The sequence below is a fragment of the Sinocyclocheilus grahami genome, unplaced genomic scaffold (genome assembly GCF_001515645.1).
Source record: "Sinocyclocheilus grahami isolate Dianchi unplaced genomic scaffold, SAMN03320097.WGS_v1.1 scaffold873.1, whole genome shotgun sequence".
In the NCBI taxonomy this organism is placed as follows: domain Eukaryota; kingdom Metazoa; phylum Chordata; class Actinopteri; order Cypriniformes; family Cyprinidae; genus Sinocyclocheilus; species Sinocyclocheilus grahami.
The window spans coordinates 419,058-439,561 of NW_015506052.1; the positions used below are offsets into that span (position 1 = coordinate 419,058).

The 20,504-nt window shown below is 37.0% G+C and overlaps 2 protein-coding genes across 2 annotated transcripts in view; one reads left to right on the forward strand and one right to left on the reverse strand.

The window, feature by feature from the left end:
* The window catches only part of LOC107563407 (astrotactin-2-like), a 299,199-nt gene that overhangs the window by 260,815 nt on the left and 17,880 nt on the right, over positions 1–20,504 (forward strand). The window contains exons 15-16 of the mRNA XM_016248278.1: positions 1,700–1,804; positions 3,160–3,339. Of these exons, the coding sequence (XP_016103764.1) occupies positions 1,700–1,804; positions 3,160–3,339 (285 nt within the window). The remainder of the gene's footprint in view (positions 1–1,699; positions 1,805–3,159; positions 3,340–20,504) is intronic.
* On the reverse strand, positions 12,389–16,250 carry LOC107563405 (E3 ubiquitin-protein ligase TRIM32-like). Its single transcript, XM_016248277.1, has 2 exons — positions 16,191–16,250; positions 12,389–14,898 (listed from the first exon to the last, which is right to left on the reverse strand). The coding sequence occupies exon 2, from the start codon at positions 14,891–14,893 to the stop codon at positions 12,908–12,910; it is 1,986 nt and encodes a 661-aa protein (XP_016103763.1). The 5' UTR covers positions 14,894–14,898; positions 16,191–16,250; the 3' UTR covers positions 12,389–12,907.

Below are 20,504 nucleotides of genomic sequence, written 5' to 3' on the forward strand. Positions count from 1 at the left end.
TGTAAATAGGATAAGCAGAACTTGATTTTGAAAACAGGCAGGGCTTGGCACCAAAGGCGTTGTTACCTATTGGTCCAAAGTGGTCTGTAAAGTTTTTTTTGGACCCACTTATGTAGGACTTAAGTATAATGTTATACTGTATGTAATTTGATTATTACATCTGTTTTCCTTGCTGAATGCAAGTAAACTAAAATATACTTTAATGTCATTTGTAATGAAACTTGGATGTCATGTTTTTAAACTATTTAAATGTATAGAATTTCTGATTACAAATTTGTGATGGTTGCAATTTAGTAAATTTTAAATATATTAACTTTAAATGTAATGTCAAATAACACATGGCAGTGTGTTAGTCAACACAACAAAATAAGTGTACTTTCTTTTTTTTCTCTTTTAATAGACAGACAAGTAGTGAATACACAATTTGTCAAGGATAACACAAAGTTTAAAAAGCATGTTTCCACTGTGGTCCTTGATGTTAAGCACTAACTCCACTCCTGGTAACAGGTACACTGGCATTGCATTATAAATACAAAGATCACAGTACAAGGTTACACTTTACTTGAAGGGGTGTGCATAAGACTGACATAACACCTTCATAATCATGACATGACACCTACATAATCATGACATGATACAGGTCATGAATGTGAAGGTTTTTTATGCATATTTATGACAATTGTCATTAAGTGTCATTCGCTCAGTTATGTCATTTTTAATGCAAAGATGACATTGTTTGAGATGTCTTTGTTATGGGCTATGGTTAGGGGTAAGGGTAGGGGTAGGGTTAGGGTAGGGTTAGGCCAAATAATGTCATATTTGCATTAAAAATGACATAACTGAGCGAATGACACTTAATGACAGTTGTCAGAAACATGCATAAAACCTCCTTCATATTCATGACATGTGTCATGTCATGATTATGAAGGTGTCATGTCAGTCTTATGCACACCCCTTCAAGTAAAGTGTTACCCAGTACAATTCCAAATTTACAATCACAAATAACAACAACGTACATAATACACATTCATCAACAAAACTGTCTACTTAAGAGCCAACTTTTAGCTTTTAAGCTAAAACTAACTATATTCGAAATACCTTTAGTATCCAGAGGTAACTTGTTCCACACTTATGCCTCCGAATATTTAAAAGAACTACTACCATACATAGTTTTAAAACAACAATGTAATATCCTTAAGAATTTGCCTAGTATTATAACAATGTTGCTCATTTACCCTAAAGAAAAGTGCATTCAAATATGAAGGTGCACAATTATTGATAATCTTATGTACAGTTTTTACCACTTTAAAGCACAACAGAAGAGGATTAAAATATGATTTAAAATGTATAACTTTTAATTTGACATTATATATATTTTTTTAAAGTATGTTAATAATCAGTCATGAAAACGTCTCTTTAAATACACTTAAGTTACCTTTTATTTCATTATTATATTATCCACAAGTACATTTTTAAATATACTTTTAATATTTGAAGTACACTACAAGTGCACATTCAGTGCAATCAAGAATACTTAATTTTCCCAAAAAGGGCTCAGTGGAGAATTCAGTTGTTCAGGCCAATAAGCATCTCCTTGAGTAAGACCACTTTGTGTCTCATGGGAAGCTGTTAATGTCTGAAATGTAGCTATTAATAAAGTTGCAGAAGTAGGGCATTGATGTGTGTGTCTGTGTTACAGGAGACGCTCAGTTCAGTGAAGCCACAGGATACCCCATGATGCAACAGTGGAGAGTGCGGAGTAACCTGTATAGAGTGAAGCTCAGTGCCATCACCCTGTCCACAGGTACCATGAGAAACACACAAACAAACCCATGAATACTCCTTCATGTATGTGTGTTCAGCACATTTATATTTCAAAACAAAATTACATTTAAGGGTTAATTCACTCAAAAAGTGAAACATTTGTATTCACCCTCATGTCTTTCCAAACCCATATGTTTTTTTCTTTTTCTTTTATGTAACAGATTTGACAGAATGTTCACACATTTTGTTTTGTGATACACATTTTGTATGGCAGGAAAACTGACGTACTATATGTGGTCAATAATTCAATGAGGTCCAGCTTTAAAGGGGTTAGCTAGTTTTTGTACTAAAAATGATATATAATTTGTATACAATTCATTAATTGATTCATTACTTTATTTATAAAATTATTTACCGGTATTGGCAAAAGGAAAAAATAAATAAAAAATGCCACCGTCTTAACTTTTAATACAAGTTACTGTAAAGGTCCAATAAAGAAATAGATTTTTCTCATACTTGGCTGATGAAAAGTCACAATATAGGGAAGGAGAACTGGTCAGAAATAATAATAAAATAAATAGAAAGAAAGAAAAGGCACTAGTAGCATATTTTGAAAGTCAATGGGACAAAGAATGGAAAAAGGGACATTTTTCAAATATATTAAGAAATAAATAAAGTCATACAGGTTTGGAACAACATGGGAATGAATAAATGTAATATTCATTTGTTTTGGTAAATATGCTTTTAAGGCTTTTAATTTTGGTAAGCACAACAGGTAGGTTACAGAAGTCAAAATCCCATTCATTTTATAATTGATTTAAAACAAAGTTACCTAGTTCATGTCTTATCCATCTTATTTTTCAACAGGGAACTATTTTCTATGAACGTGTGAGAGTTTTGTTTCATTAGTTGCTATAGGTAAATAACTAGAAGAATAATGCTATTTGTGCTACAAGGTGTGTGGGTGTGTGATTAATTACGCAATAAAAAAATAAAAAAAGTTTCCAACAGCAAGCAATATAACAATAATAACAACAAGCAATAATGTAGTCTGGTTTTGTACAGCTAAAATAACTGGAGGCAGTTGATACTGGAAGCTTTGCACATTCAAGATAAAAATGGCCGTGCCCACTTTCACATAAAAAAAAAAGAAAATAAAAAAAGTGGCTAGATTTTCATGAAAAATTAATGGGAAAATACTTCTGGAACCTTGCCACTAAAACAGGGAGAAGGCACTATATCACTGTCAGAGTACTGGAAATGTAGGTGTAATAAAGTTTCACTGGCCTCTTAAAAGGTTTGGTGACAAGCAAGAAATATTTGACAATAATGAAATAAAAAATTCTCAACATAGAAAAGTAATTGCTTCTGTATGTGGTGTGGTGCTTTGGTCAGATTTCTCAAAGGTGCTGAAATCCCTGACGGCGGACTGCACAAGGGATGAGTTGCTTGCATTTATTCATCAGTACGGCAGTCATTACATCTCTGAGGCGCTGTATGGTTCTGAACTCACCTGCAACATCTACTTTCCCAGCAAGAAGTCCCAGCAACAGCTCTGGCTCCAGTACCAGAAAGGTAAGACTGAGGTGAGGGGTCGAGGAGAAGGGAATGATGGGAATCCTCCATGACAATATAAACAGAGAAATTAAACAATTATTTCATTGGGTTTGTGTATTTAAGTCCCTGCTGTGAAATGCTCTGTGTCGAATATCAGATATTGCACCAGTGGGTTCTGGATATGTGAAAATTTGAGTTTATTCATACTGTATGAACAAGGTATGATCATACAGTATGATTAACCTGTGATTCAGCACCCACCTCTGATATAGCAAACAGAAATTCAGAAGGCCTACAACAGGGGTTCTCAACTCTGGCCCTCAAGGGTCCACCTTCTTGCAGAGTTTAGCTCCAACCTTGATCAAACTCACCTGCCTGTAACTTTCAAGTAATCCTGAAGGCCTTGATTAGCTTGTTCAGTTGTGTTTGATTAGGGTTGGAGCTAAACTCTGCAGGAAAGTGGACCTTGAGGACCAGAGTTAAGAACCCCAAACCTACAGATCAATACTGTATCTACAGAGGCAATAAATCAGGACAGTGGTTCCAACCCACTTTCATAGAGTCCCCCAAACAGTGCACATTTAGCCTCCTTAATCAAACACACCTGTTACAGGTCATCTGCTCATTAGTAGAGACTTCAAGTGAAATGGGTGTGTCAAGCAAAGGATACTTAAAAAAATGTGCAGTGTTGGGGAGCTCCGGTAACATGGCTGGTAGGGCTGTGAATCTTTGGGTAGACAGCGAATTGATTTGATTCACGATTCATAGGTTTTCGATTCAAGAACGATTTTTTCAAATTCACAACGATTCAATTCACAATTGAATTTGGTTTGATTCAATTCTTTTTGCATTCACATTCATTCTCTTACTAAGGAGAGATCACACATCAGCTGCTCCAAAAATGTGTCAGTGAGACGAACGGAGCGCGATCACAATCTTGTTACAGTCACAGGCGGTAAATAGTGGAGCACGTGAAGGAGAGATGTGAGGCACGAACACTGTTCAAGGTCTCCATTAATTATTGGTTGTAGTTTTTATAATTTTATATATATTTATATTTAATGTATTGTATATATTTTGAAAGCATTGAATCACTATAGAAATTGCGATTCATTCGATTCTTAGCCTTTTAAATAGATTACTGTCCAAAATCGACAATTCGCAATTCAAAAATCCATGTTTCAAGATCGATGCATTGCATCGTCAGGGTTCGTAATCGATTAATCGAGAAAACAAGTGAATTGTTACACCCCTAATGGCTGGGAACCTCTGAACCAGGGGTAGCCAACCTTTCTCCTGGAGGTCTACATTCCTGCAGACTTCAGTTCCAAAATGCTACAACACATCTGCCTGTTATTTTCAATTAATCCTGAACTTCCTGATTAGCTGCTTCAAGTGTGTTTAATTAGGGTTGGAGCTGAACGCTGCAGGAGGGTTGCCCTCCAGGAGCTGTATTAGCAACCTCTGCATTAATTGTTAAATAGGCCTAAAAATAAATTGACCCAACATTTTTCTTTGATTCCTCCTTTAAAATACAGTAAGTAGGTCCTAGATCTTGAGTCACAGAGTTCTTTACACGGACATGGGCACTGGCCCTGGCCCCTTTTCCCTAAAATTTCCATGCATATGAAATGTCATACAACCCTTACTCTGTTCCTGGGGGCACATCAACAGTAACCCAAGTATAAAAAAGTTGCGCACATCCCACAAACCCACACAGGGCTCAGGTGCTGGACAAAAAATGTCAAACTATAACAAAAATACAAACGTATTGTCCGCACACTGATATAACTGCTCTATAAAAATAATTTATTCCAACGTTTCAATCATCAGGTCTTCGTCAGGCACAAATTACATGAACTGAGGTACAACTCTTTATAAGTAACAGGTGGTCATTCTAATTAGACACGTTCAATCACTATGCAGGTACATTAAACTTGAATAAACACAAATCAATACAGGTCAAATACAAATCTTAAACTTGAATAAACATACAAATCAATACAGGTCAAATACAAATCAATACAGATCAATAATCACTCAAACATATTCAAACAATTCTGAAAATAGATAAAAAAATACACACAATCCTATAGAAAAGGCTTAATATCAAATTCTTCATTCAACCCAAAAGGTGACAACGTATTTAGACACTCCCTTTGTAAAAGTTTCCGCTCAACTTTTTTTTGTTAAAATGAGATGCTATAGGACTGCGTTCAACTCCCGTCCTAATATTATTCCGATGTTCAGTAATGCGGGTGCGTAATGATCTGGCACATCAACAGTACACATTTTGGATGTCTGCCCTGTCTGACTGGGAAGAGTTTGAAAATGTGTACTGTGAGTGTGCCTCCAGGAACAGGGTTGGGAAACAGCAATAATCAACGTCATTATTTTCTGCAGTTCAAAAATTGTACTGTGAAGAAGAAAAGTTGAAACACTTTTTTTTTATTATTGTATGGAGGAAGATAACATCACATTAAGTACAACCAAACATTTCAGTCAGCTTAAACTGACTCCATTTCCCCATCATAATCTGATTCTCTTTTTTTTTTTTTACAAATGCCAATCAGTAACAAGTGCATTCTCAATGTATGTCCAACTATTGTGGGTAAAAAAACAAACAGAAATTTGCACAACCCTGGTTGCAAGAGACAAGATAATTAATCACAATGAAAGAGAAAGGGGTTTAGATATATTGCTCTAGATCAGGGCTGGGCAACTTTGGTACTGGAGGGCCACTATACTGCAGAGTTTAGTTCCAACCGTAATCAAACACACCTGCATGTAGTTTTCTAGTAATCTTGAAGACATTGTCTTTACAGCTCATGTGATTCACTCGTACAGTTAGATTCGGTATTCACAGTGTATGCCTGGCAACTATACTTTTTTTCTTCTTCTCTTAGAATGGCTGTGGTGGGCAGGTCTGTCATATTTGGTGATGTCATAAGATGTTTAAGGGTCATCACACAAATCATACTCAGGAGAAAATGGAGCCAGATCGGACTCCCAGACTTGCCATTGCAGCAAGCTCTCAGGGTGTATTAAATCATGGTGACCCATATTTTAGGTTTACAGAGATTTTAAGTGAGTATTTTGGCATTTGATGTGAAGGGTACAATTACTAAGAGAGTTATATTGCATAACCAGTACTTTACACATTTCTTAGTGTGGTCTGGGAGCACTTGACTTATACCCAAGGTGGTCTGTGAGATAAGAGGCTTGTACATCTTCTTAGCTTATACTGCTGCCCCTTACGTCTATGTACTGCATGTGACACAACAAGGATTGCAGGTATTCCAAAAGGGAAGAACCTGCCATCCAGAGACACTTGGCTTTTTGAATGAGACAATCTGTAATCCAGGCCAAGACTACTAGAGCTGATGTTGCTGTGGCAGGAATGGCTGTGTGCCTTTATGATTGGGACCAAGCATTGAACCTAGGCTTCCTACTCCTTCACTAATGTGACTTGGACACCTCTCCAGGAAAACTCAACAGATCTGCCCGTGAGGCATTCGCATGGAACGACTGAAGTTTAATTTTTGTCATGCCTGGAGAAAGTAGACAGGAGGACCTGGTGAATCCATGTGGTGAATGGTTTTGAAGACAGGTCTAGTGAGGACAAACAATTGGATTCACATTCAGTAACACAGTATTATTTGAAGAATGTCTGCTTTTGAAAGCTTACTGGTTGTTATCGAGAAGGTTGTTATGTGAAAGAAATGGAGAGAGACTGGTATATAGTTTTCAACTGCTATAGGGCTGTTGGGGTAACCCAAGCCTGATAGAATGTGGTAATGCTATCAGTATTAAAGCATGTGTTGAAGATAACTCCCGTAGAACAGTGCTTCTCAAACCTGTCCTGGAGACCACCCACCACTTTACATTTTGAATGTCTCCTTCATGTAACACACCTGGTTCAAATCATTAGCTGATTAGTAGTGACTGCAAGACAGAATTCCCGAAATGTTGGGACTGCAAGACAGAGAAATTCCAAACGCTAATGTAGTGGGGGTCCCCAGGACTGGATTGGGATGTACTGCTATAGATGATGGTGGAGGAAAAATGTCCAATCCTGCTCCTGGATGAATCACTGTCCTGCCAAGTTAAGCTCGAACATTAAATAAACACACCTGAAACACCCAGTCCAGGTGTAACCCTTCCAATTCTACTTGACTTGCCCCAACCAGGATTGCAACTGGCGTTTCTGGCATGGTAGGTGGGTGTGCTAACAAGGACACAGTCTCTAGTGTGCCACCTGAGATCAGGGTAGCAAGGTTTATCTCTACAGCTCTTACTAGCTAGCCTCTGTTACAAAGGGATACTAGAAACGTTAAGGCAGGTTGGAGTTAAACTCTGCAAGTTGTTGGTCCTCCAGAAGCAGGTTATGGACACATCTGGGCTCTTTAACTCCAGTCCTGTAGGACCGACATCCTGTAGACTTTAGTTTCAACCCTAATTAAACACACCTGTCTATAATTTGCAAGTAAACGATTAGCTTGTTGCCAGCTTGTTCAGAAGTGTTTGAATAGGGTTGGAACTAAGGTTTGCAAAAAGCTTTACCATATAGTTCTGTTAGCTCTCATAGTGTCTCAGCCAGAAGAAAATACCTTTCTGTAACAGCTTTGTGGTAGTAGTCACCCAGTCACCAAAAATTATATCATTATTTGCTACTTGTCCCTTTTAGACTTGCACTCTATTCATGTACTAACTGCTTGTTTTCTTAAAAATAAATGAATAAATAAATGAAAAAACTAGCCTTCTAACATTTTTGTATTCTATTTGTTTTATTTTTATTTATTATACAATTAACATGCAAATGTAATGTTGTTGTTTCTTCAATGGAACCAAAATAAGATGCACGATTGTCCTTTTTGGAGACTTTACTATTACAAAGTACAACAAAACACAGTGGGCTTCAATTAAATGAAATGTTGCGCAGAAACCATCCTAAATGTGATCTTACGTTCATCTCTCAAATATGCGTACATGTGATTCATAGAATAAATGTGCGCACGTACACTTCTCTTTCAGATGTGAAATCTATGAATCGTAAACAATCTTGAACTTGCGCACAACTGAATGGTTTCAGCTCTCTGCCTTGTAAACGACTCCTAATTAATTCCATTAACATATAAAAGAGCACCAGTCATCGTCCAAATCCTTTAATTTAGAACACTCTGACAAGAAAAAGTATTCATGTCTGCTCAGACCCTGATGTGACACTAAGCACTTTTCCACGTCAAAGAAAGATTTTACAAATATGAGTGTTGGCGTGGATTTAAGCGTATGGACACTCTAAGATCAAATCTGAGTGTATGCACACTTTATAAATTAGGCCCATTCTATTTGAAATGTCCACTATGTTTAAGGACATCTGAAACCATATGATATGATCCCACTACACACCACTCTATGGACTACATTCACAAGCAAAGGTTCCGGACTCTTCTCATCTGGGTGGCTGTTGATTCTCCTGGAAACTATTCCTTTGTCATATGACATACATAACACTAAACAGCCCCAGCAATTATACTATGACATAACCAACATAGGCAGTACATTTCCCTTCAAGGTTGAGTTTAGTCAGGATCTCACTTTCAGATCAGTTATGAACTATACATTAACAAACACATAAACTGATCTAAACTTTATGATGACTATAGTTATGTATTGATGAAACAATATTGGGATTTTAAATACACCTCTTCACAAAGACTGATTATATAGACTGAATGTTTACACTGTTCTGAATTTACTTTTAAACATGATTAGAAGTGTCCAACATTTGACCTAGTAATGGATTAATAGTATTTGTTTATTTTTCATTAACACTGAGGCAAAGTTCTTTAATACAGTTTAAATCAGGAAAATGCTCAATTGAAGTGAATAGAGTCAAAAATGAAAAAAAAAACAAACAAAAAAAACAGACAATTTCAGATGTTGTTTTTATTGCACGCAATAGGTCATGAACAATACAAACACAAATGTTGGACTAATTTCACTGACACCAACATCAATGCCTGAACATGATTATGATTAGATCTTATGAAAGTAAAATGTCAATTCAGATCTCCTGCCATTGAACCCTGACAAAAGCACAATAGTGTGAGAAAATACTAAATGTTTAGGCCCTTTGACCATAAAGCATAATGGATAATGTTAAAAAAGTTACTTGTGCAACAAGTCATGCACAAGTGACATCAAACTATACTTTGACAACCAATAACAAATGGGAGAAGAAAAAAAAATTACCCATGATGGTCTTGTATTGATGGTTATTGTGTGCATAAGGACAAAAATATATATTGCATTGTGGATCGAGCTTTGTGCATTTGCTAAAAGTAAAAATGAGTAACAAAAGATACGGGCCTCATTATTCATATGTTGCTTTGTGCATCCAAGCTAATGAAAATCCTTACCAGATCTTATAATAGCAATGATTCCTCTAGCTATTTTTCAATCATGCCGAGTTGGTTAGCATAGAGTTGTTTGAGATGATTGCATACACCTGTGTTTACTGAAAAAGGTACATGTATTGATACTTGAAACTAATTAGAAATAAATTTTTCAATAACTAGACAGAGCAAGATGATGGCAAATTGGCAATATATACTGGTAACAACTTATTGAAAAATATAACTTCAATACATTTTATTACATACATGACATATTAAGTGAGAGGCATTAAAAGGATGAGCACAATTCCTAACACAAGCCAAAACTACATTAGTTCAGAAGGCCATAGATAAACATCTGGAAAACAGCCAAAACAAGAACAAATTGTCAGAAAGAGGTGAAAAAAGGTGTTACATTATTTACATTTTCATTGCATCTTTACTCTTGAATTTCAACAGAATTTGTGATTAAACTTTTTATATAAGTTTAAAGCTATATTAATTTAACAATCTAATTATGCCCGCTGTGTTAAGGCATAAATTAAAGGGGTCTTTAAAAAGTCCTAACATGGCCAGGCAACTCAATGGAAATCATTTTCCTTTTCTAATGGAATGACAGATAGTGAACATTACTAGTATCTCTGGATCTCTTGTGCAGGGAGAGTGCATTTGCTACAAGGCCAATGCAGGCTGTCTGCATTTGTTGGTTATGTACAAATGCATTTTTTAAACTTAAGGCCAGAAACATACTTTTCACAAATGCACAGATGCAAATTCATGGCGAACGCACTACCAACTTGTGATATTTCACATGCGATCGTGTGTTGTTTGGCAATATCAAACCTCAATGCTCAAGACGTTGACATTAATTACCTTCAATTGTATGTGCCATTTAACTTAAGTTCTCACATAATACGGTATGTTATGACGTTGACAGTGGTTGAGTACCTAAATAAGAAAACTGACATGAAAGAACAGGAGAGGCACGTTTATTCTAGAATCCACTATATTATCCTCTGCAAGCCAAAGAATGCAATGCACACTTGTGTTGTGTTATGAATTGTGATCATAGGTTTCTGTTCTAATCTATTTGTGATTATTTTTATAGCCTTAATCTGCTCCAGAACACATTTGAACCTACAGGCCCGTATCATAACTAGAATTTTAATACACAGAGTTCAATGCTATCTAAAGCTTTCAAGCAGGATAGTTTTACGGTCCAGCTCTTTGATACAAGGACACTTCAATGCAAAACATAATTTCATATATGATTTTAATATAGTCTGTAAATTGCCGAGTCATTTCCCTGCTTCAGTTGAACTATTGCAGTTACTCTGATAATAGGCTAGTAAAGATCTCCTGAATTTAACATGTCTTTGGTTCCTGCATCAGAGTAATGTTATCACAAACTGGAGTACACTATAAACCAATTCACAGTAAATAATTTACAATAACAGACCATTTAATTGAGATCATTTAATTATAATCTCATCTTTTGTAGTAACAATTACTTAACATTTTAAGCTTATTGTTCTTTAGTGTAACTATTTCAATATATGGAAGATTCATACTGTTACATAAATCAGAAGGTTTCAGGAATGAAGGGCCACTTTAATAGTAAGGGCACTATGGGAACTCATTACAACAATTACACATGAACATGACACTCACAGAAGTGTTTTGAGTCAGCACGTTTCACATTTTCCACAGCAATTCTTCCCATTCAAGGAATATTCTGGGTTCAGTACAAGTTAAGCTCAATCGACAATACTTGTGGCATTATGTTTATCACCAAAAACAGCCATCATTACTTTAAACAATGCACAAATCTGTGTTAAAGTGAGGCATTTAGACAATGGAGTTGGATGGGGCCAATCTGCAAACGTTAAAACTGACAGTTTAAAAAGAAAATTAAGATGCAACAAATTGTTAGTGTTAACAAGAAGATGATAAGTGTTAACAAGAATGTAGTGTTTAAAAAAAAAGTTTTAAAGCACTTTAGTAACAAATCACTCGAAAGTCATTTATTTACCATTTACTTTTATCTGTAGTCGCTGAAAAACTCTCTGCGCATACCTGTATAAAATGAATTGATTTGAATGACTTCATAACTAGGCTATAATGTGAATGAAGTGTGCATCAAACATTAGGAAAATACAAGTATCGGATCAGGACTCGGTTCTCAATATTCAACGCTTCAGAGTGTGTTAGTGTTAACAAGAAGATGATAAGTGTTAACAAGAATGTAGTGTTTAAAAAAAAAAGTTTTAAAGCACTTTAGTAACAAATCACTCGAAAGTCATTTATTTACCATTTACTTTTATCTGTAGTCGCTGAAAAACTCTCTGCGCATACCTGTATAAAATGAATTGATTTGAATGACTTCATAACTAGGCTATAATGTGAATGAAGTGTGCATCAAACATTAGGAAAATACAAGTATCGGATCAGGACTCGGTTCTCAATATTCAACGCTTCAGAGTGGATCGGATCGGACATCCCTACTTTCTAACATCCCTTCTTCATCTGTCTAAAGTTATTTCCAATCGTTAGTTTGTTGCCATGAAAACAAAATGCCTAAATTGACTGTAAAAATGCAGCTGAAATAATAAACTTTAACATAAGAATAAGTGGTTTTATAAAATCGAAAGCTTCACATTTCTGCTCTTAAATTCTCCTAAAATTGGCCCCATTTACATAGTAATTGCCTCACCATAACCTTTATTTTTGTGTTCTTTATTTTTGAGTCTTTTTGTTACTACTGTATCAACATTATGCCACAGATGTTCTTGATTGAGCCTTATTTGTACCGAAACAAGAATATAACTTTAATATCAGTTATACAGCAACTACAAAAAAATATCTTCTCAGTAACTCTTAATGCCTGTACAGCAGCACAGAAAAACCATAAATAACGTATGAGAACTGACTTGCACACATAAAGAACAACATTGTCAGTTATTGCCATCAGTTGTGCTATATTTCGAAATCCATTTGCCCAAAGCATCTATAATAATACCCATAAGCCATCATTCAGTTGCTCCATGGCAGTGGTGAATGGCTGCAGCTTAGCTGCCTGATCCTGGCCACTGCAAGCCACAAGTCAGAAATCACTGAGAAGCAAATGCATTTGTAATGAAGGCATTGAATTAAAGTGACTAGTCTTATAAATTGTCCAAACAGCAATCTTAACATGTAGAGGAACGTCTCCTTTGCAAGTAAGTGTAGACCTTCACACAGTGGTCCCAGCAATCTAAGACGAGCAGTTGTCCCTTTTGGGTAACAGCTACCCCTACAGGGCAAGTTAGGCCCTCCTGAAGGAGAATATTATAGCCACCTTCTTTAGGAAACTGCAATATCTCCTTACGGCCACTGTCTGTCACGATCAGGTCCCCGTTGGAGTCAACACACATGCCGGTGATGCATCGAAAGTCCTCAGTCTCTGAAAAGAAGTGACTGAGTTGCTTTCCCAGCTGGCCATCCATTCCCACCGAGCCGATTGAGAACCCCCCCTCAAGGTGGTGTTCATTGTGTCTATTCTCGATGTTTAGACCCAAGCCCTGTGTGAAGTAGACTGTACCTGAGGAGTCACAAGTTACAAATTTGGGCCTGACAGCCGAACATAAGCGGTTGCAATTCACAACCCCTACATTACGATCCACGGCCAGGCACCACAGCTTTCCCCCCTCAACATCTGACACGACAAACTGGCCCGACGGCATGGCTGCGATTCCCCATGGCTTGATGAGCTGGTTCTTGTGACAAGCAACGCACTGGCCATCAGTGGTGTAAACCTTCACAGAGTTGTCATAGTTATCAGTGACACCGATGAGGCCCTGAGCAGTGATTGCAATGGAGAGCGGGATGAGGTTGGGCATGTCAGCACCTAGGAAACTCAAGACAAAGTTGTCGATGCTGCTCGGGTTACGCCGTATCTCCCTTTGGAAGCCCTTGCGGTTGAAGATCTGGATGCGGTAGTTTCCTCGGTCGGCCACGAGCACCTCGCCCTGCAGCGTGACACAAATGCTTACCGGCAAATTGAACATGCCCGGCAGATTGCCCTTGCAGCCCATCTTTTTCACAAACTGACAGAGTTGCCCACCAGAAGCTCCTGGAGAAGGTCCACCTCCGTCGACAGACTTGGACTTGAAGCTGCCGGGAGAAGCGCAAACGGCCTCTTCGACTGCCGTTTCCATGTCAATATCACGGTAAATGTCCAAAGGGGCGGCAACGGAAGTGTCGAAATCAAGTCCGTCTTCTTCCTCAGCATTGACAGTACAGGGTTTTGTGGTCAAATGCCCAACGTCCAAGGGTTTCGAGCACTCCGTTTGAACAAATTCGGGTTCTTGTAGTTTCAGAATGACGGGCAGATTGGTTTTTAAGTCCAACTCTTCTTCTTCATTGTTGCTCCCTTCCTCCAGTAAAGCAATATCCGTCTGCTTGATCCTCATGGTTAGATAGTCACATCTAGACACCACCTGCACTTCAGCGATATTGAGCAGGTACGTTTGCTCCTCCAGAATCTGGGCATTGAGTTTTTCTATTTCGGCCAAGGAGGTGGCGAAGGCACGGCGTGAACGACCAAGTTCCTCCTGGAGCCGCAACTCAGTCTTGGCGTATTCCTGCTGTACAGCCTTGTACTTCAGTCTGAGTGATTTTGTCACGTTGTCAATAGCTGCCTTCTTCTTCTGAATGTTTCCCATTGCTTCCCGCAAGTTAGAAAGCTTCCCGCTGATGTCTTTCCGCCACTGTTCGGCAGCCACACGAGTGGCCTGTACGACGTGACCCTGATGCTGGTGACCCTCATTTTTACAAATATCACATAACACGATGCTGCAGTCAAAGCAGTACTGCCGGGGCAGGCGATTTTTACAAGACTTGCACATGAGACCCATAGTAGAGCCACATGAACTTGCACAGTCGATTATCTTCAGCACGGTGAGATTGTCAGCCAGCTGGGAAATACTGCTCATACGAGACACCTTGCTGCAGAAGGGACAGCGCACGCCATTTATCGTACTGGCGAGGAGTTTCTCAAGACACTGGCGACACACAGAATGACCACACTGCAGCAGTTTGGGTCGAAGCTGATTCTGGTTGTAGGTCTCCAGACAAATGGGACATTCCAGCACCTCCCGAACCAAATCTGGATCTAAAGACATTGGTGTGGCCATGGTGCCTACAGGGGAGGAGAAAAGTCATGTCTATGTGTTTGATGTGTTAAGTCCTAAAACTAAAAAAAAAAAAAAAAAACGGCACATTTGTTATTGGCCGAAATGGTGAAAAAGCCTATTTTGCAGTTTGCTTATAATGTGCATTAAAAATGCTAAGAGCACTTGGTCCAATGTAATTTACCCACTCGCATATATTGAAACATTTTTTTGTGGACAGAGGTTAAACACATTTCACCTGATTGGTGGTGATATGCAGATTTAACGGAGATGGTGCCTACAGGGGAGGAGAAAAGACATGTCTATGTGTTTGATGTGTTAAGTCCTAAAACAAAAAAAAAAAAAAAAAAAACGGCACATTTGTTATTGGCCGAAATGGTGAAAAAGCCTATTTTGCAGTTTGCTTATAATGTGCATTAAAAATGCTAAGAGCACTTGGTCCAATGTAATTTACCCACTCGCATATATTGAAACATTTTTTTGTGGACAGAGGTTAAACACATTTCACCTGATTGGTGGTGATATGCAGATTTAACGGAGATGCAAGGTGGACTTGAATAAATTAAGACATAATGTAACATAAATTAATGTTACATTACTAACATTACGTGTTAGTAATGTAAAATAGTACACATATAAGAAGAAGAAGATTATGTATTGTTAATAGTATTACAAAAACTAAATATTGAGTCCACTGTACTATTTCCAGGTTCAGTGTGGACATTAAGAGATCAAAAGTGATCACTTGCTAGTTTCAAGTTCTTGTTGAACATGCAAGTTGTTGTTTTGTCACTTCTATATATATATATATATATATATATATATATATATATATATATGAGACATAATTTAATAATGCCAAATAAAATGTATGCACTCAAATTATAAATAAAATTGCTCTTACACAACATTTCAGCAAAATTACAAAAAGTTCATTATTCATTAACATGGATATTAGTACAGCCCAGAAAAGAAAACCAAGGGAAAATATCACCTCATTATAAAAGCAGTCTGATGGCATTCATTAATGCTGATCCTGTATTTTGTACCACACCTACTTATGCATTTTCACCTCATGATCACACACACAAAAAATGGTATGGCATTTATGAACTTCGAACTATTTAACTTACAGCTGACTTACAGGCCCAGAGCTTGAAAACACTGCGATCGGAGCCACGTCATTCTTATCTAACGCATCCACGGCATCCAAAATGAAAGCACGGTCATAAGTACATGCTAAAAAACACTAAAACATGCATGCATGTTTACTTATATTGGTTGTTACATGATTCCCTACCTTCAGTTCAACAGTAGCTTTTCCTTGATGTGACGAGGCGCACGTCTCTCATGTCAGCGGGTGCGCACGACACTGCGGAGGTGACGTCATAACGGCGGGTGAATCCCGCCCTCGGTGAGATTTCGTTGGCTGCTGCTGAGGAAGCGGGAACGAATCAGACGAGCGGCCGCTGTTGTCATGCGTGATGCGCAAAGCTATTTCAGTGGCACGTGTTAGAGCACTCAGACTGCTGCTGCTGGAAACACATGAGCGGATCCGAAACACAGCAGAACCCCCGCGAGTAATCTCTGTATTATTAAGAATGTAGAGGCCCAAGTGTTACAAATTGAAACATGATCAGAAAAATGGTTCGCAAATATTCATTGCTGATATAAAAAAGTTGGACTGAGAGTTTATATATAACATATATTACATTATATTATATTATAGCAAGAACTAGTCAGAGAATGACAATTCTTTGATGAAAGACTTAATATGAAAATAGAAAATATATATTTAGATGTGTCATAAAATGTTTGAATTATGCTTTATTACAATTTCCAATAGATACCTGAAATTAATTACATGTATGATCATGTTCACTATTCACATTTCAATATAGAATGTAACTGCAGTATAATAATTTATCGCTAGATGGGAGCAGATCTCTATCTGAAAGTATCCCCCTGTTAAACTTTCGTAATAATAAATAGCAGTACTTCAACAATAAAGAGTGATGACTATATTATTATTTACACTAAGTTAATTATATTTTTGAATGGTAACAGATTATTTGCAGCTTATCAAGCAAGTTTTGCAAATATGGTCCTGTCATTTCAAAATAAAAGGAACGAATGGGAGGAAACCTAAGTAATTAAACAATGCGTTTACAGAAGTGTTAGAACAATCAAGTAGTAGTAAATTGATCAATTATGATTCAATTTATATCAGTATTAAATTAATGACTTTCAGCTGTAGTCTCAGTTTATTTAAATATCACTTTAAAGGGGTCATATGATGCTGCTAAAAAGAACATTATTTTGTGTATTTGGTGTAATGAAATGTGTTTATGCGGTTTAAGGTTAAAAAAACACATTATTTTCCACATACTGTAATATTGTTTCTCCTCTATGCCCCGCCTTTCTGAAACGCATCGATTTTTACAAAGCTCATCTTTCTGAAAAGCGAGGTGTGCTCTGATTATCCAGTGCGTTGTGATTGGCCGAATACCTCAAGCGTGTGATGGAAATGTTACGCCCCTTACCATACTGTGATGCTGTGTCCCGGAGCGATGATTCAAAAACATGAAAACCCATTATAAACGAGGCATTTGTTGCATTCACTGGGGACATAATTACGGATTATAATGACTTATACTGTCTTTTTACGCATTGTGTTGCATCGCGCCGCGTAAACATAAAACTTGCAACGAAACACACAGCGTCTTCACAATATGGCGGCACATTATGCCTTCTTTCTTTGCGTGAACATTTGGGCGGCGTTATGCAAATCTTCTCACATCATGACGTAGACATGTGGGGGCGTGTTAAAATGAGGCATTTTAGGAGGGCATGGACCAGTCTTAACTTATAAAGGATATCTCTTTGGGTTTGAGACTTTAGTCTTTGCAACTTTAGGGATCTTATCTATTCATGAACAGCTTGTAACACTCCAAAGAGAAAGGAAAACTTGAAATCGCATTTAACTTTATTTTTAATGAAGTGCCAGACCTCATCAGTAAGAACTTGAACCTTTGTTCACTTCATTTTACCGCAGATTTGTTTACAAACAAGGCACAATTCGATGTGGGATTTTCAAAAAGATAGAAACTAAAAGACGATGTTGTAATGTCGCAACACACAAGTGTGAGTGACTGTTTTCATTACGTGATCACTATTGCTTTGCCTCTCAAAACTACTTGTTAGTAAGCAGCCTACTAAATAAACTCCATTGTTTGAATTAATGTCACTTACAATTAATGGGTTGTAAACTTTTTTTTTAATATATATATATATAATTTTTTTTTCTTTTTTTCTTTTTTTTGCTGAGTGCATTGTTCGTGGCCAAAATGAACATTATTTGATATGAAAAATAAATAAATAAATAATACAAGTACTACCAAAATAAATATAATTGTAGGCTACATAAATTGATTAAAAGGTAAATGGATACATAAATTAATAAGTAATACTTAATATTTTATAATCAAAACTTTAATATTTTGCAATTAAGCTAAAAGGTGTTATTACCATAATCAATGAATAGCCTAGCTAGGCTCTGTAAATGTTTGATTGCACCGTTCACTGTAGGCATCATGGGATATGTAGTTAATTCTGTCAGTTAAGAATTTATTTACCCGGTCTTGTCTTTTTCGAGAAGAAAAAGCAGATGGCATAGGTTAAAAAAAATATATACAAATACATCAACAACAACAACAACAATGGTTAAAACTCACACCAGCAGAGGGTGAACACACATTGACGAGAATTTGTACTGACAGATGTTTTCCCTTTGCCTGCTGGAGAAACATTTTGAAAGGCGCTGCTTCATCTCAAAATGATTAAGCGAGCTGCTGGAAATGAATCATTTAAAAAGCATACTGTAGGTTGCTACCAATTAATCTATCCATGTCATTTTCTCTTTCGCCGTGTCCTCTATGTGTGGTGAGAACAGCGCAAACACCGACGGGCTCTGGTTGGCACCTCCCCGTGTTGTTGCAGACACAACAGCCTCGGACTGTTTGCTCTCCCTGTGCGCCTCCTCTTCTTCCTCAAAGTGTTTGCCTGTCATGCTAAAATCCAGCATAAGGACTCATGCGATCGCCAGACACAGTGGACGAGAATGTTCACAGAAATCTATTATTGTTCAGAGTCGCACATCTGTTTAGCCATCACACGGACATCTCAGCACTCAATTAATATCCTTCCTCTCGTAATCGCATTGTTTTGCATCTGCCAAGGTTTCTGTGCACGAACACTGCAAACTAACATGAAAATCAACCCGTGTGTATTCATAGCAGACACAATTCATCACCTTATATTTCCTTGTAGATGTCTGACATGTGCAACCGCACAAACCCTTGTGAAAAAGTAGGCTTTAGTGCTCTTTAAAGAGTAACTTACTGAAATAATATAGGCTACTTTAAAAGAATATACTTGTACAAACTGAATGTAATGTTTTCAGACACTAATTGCATGTTAATTTCAATTAAATAAAGAATTATTATAGTTTACGTTTATATTAAAATGCAATTAACTGAACTTTGAAATTAACTGAAATGATAATAAAATATGTTAATCAACACATCAAAATAAGTGCACTTCTTTAACGACAAACTATTCTTCAAACAATGATTTATAGTAAAACTTTTTAAACTTTTAATTTTACATTATTACAAAACAAACTTTATAAAAGTGTACTTAAGTGTGTTATGAAACACTAAGTGTCTTTCTTTAAGTATAAATATATGGCCTTTTATTTCATCGTTATATCATTTACTAGTCCTTTTTTTTTGTAAATATACTTTTAAAATTTGAAGCAGGCCCACATTACAAGTGCTCATTAAATTTAAGTGCCGTTGTGGGTATAGACAATGGTATCATTAAAATGAACACCCCTAGAATAAATAAAATACAATAAAATAATGAAATAAATAAGGGTCAATGACGTGATGCTTATTTTATTGTATACAGCTCTATTTGTTTACACACAAAAAAAATCAAACACAAAATTACAAACGTTCAAATCAATCATTGAAATATTTAAAAAATACTGCCTAAAATGAGTTAAAGTTGCACAAATAACATGCAGAAAGCAATTATGTTGTAATGATATCACTTAGAAAAAAAAGTATGTCTTTGACAGACTCTGTTTTGTGTGTGTTTTGCTCCCCATGTGTTTCTATGCCCATATTTGGTCCTTCCCGTTCCTGTCCTTGTTCCTGGTGATCCCCATTTAGTTCTATTGATCCCAGGTGTGTCTCCTCATCCCTTCGTCATGTCATGTGTATATAAAGTGTTCCCTGTTCTTAGTTTGGCATCCGGTATTGGATATGTCAACCTCTCCTGCTACGTGTGTTTTTCTGGTTCCCTTGTGTTGGATTAATACAGTCTCCTTGTTGATGTACTCCACGTCTCCTCGTTCCGCGCTCCCTCACAGTAGCGAACGTGACAGAATACCGGATCTGAATAGTAAGCGGCACCCCTTCTCCCCATTTTGTTTTCGTTTTTAAAAGTCCTTTTGTTTTCCTGGTTGTCTCTCCCCGCAAACATGGAAGCATGAGCTATGTTCATTGCCGTGGCTCGCATGCGCTACGACTTTACTAGTCCTTTTTTT

Excerpts from the sequence above, each read along its gene's own strand:
- LOC107563405 (XM_016248277.1), bottom strand. The coding sequence starts at position 14,893 with ATGGCCACACCAATGTCTTTAGATCCAGATTTGGTTCGGGAGGTGCTG.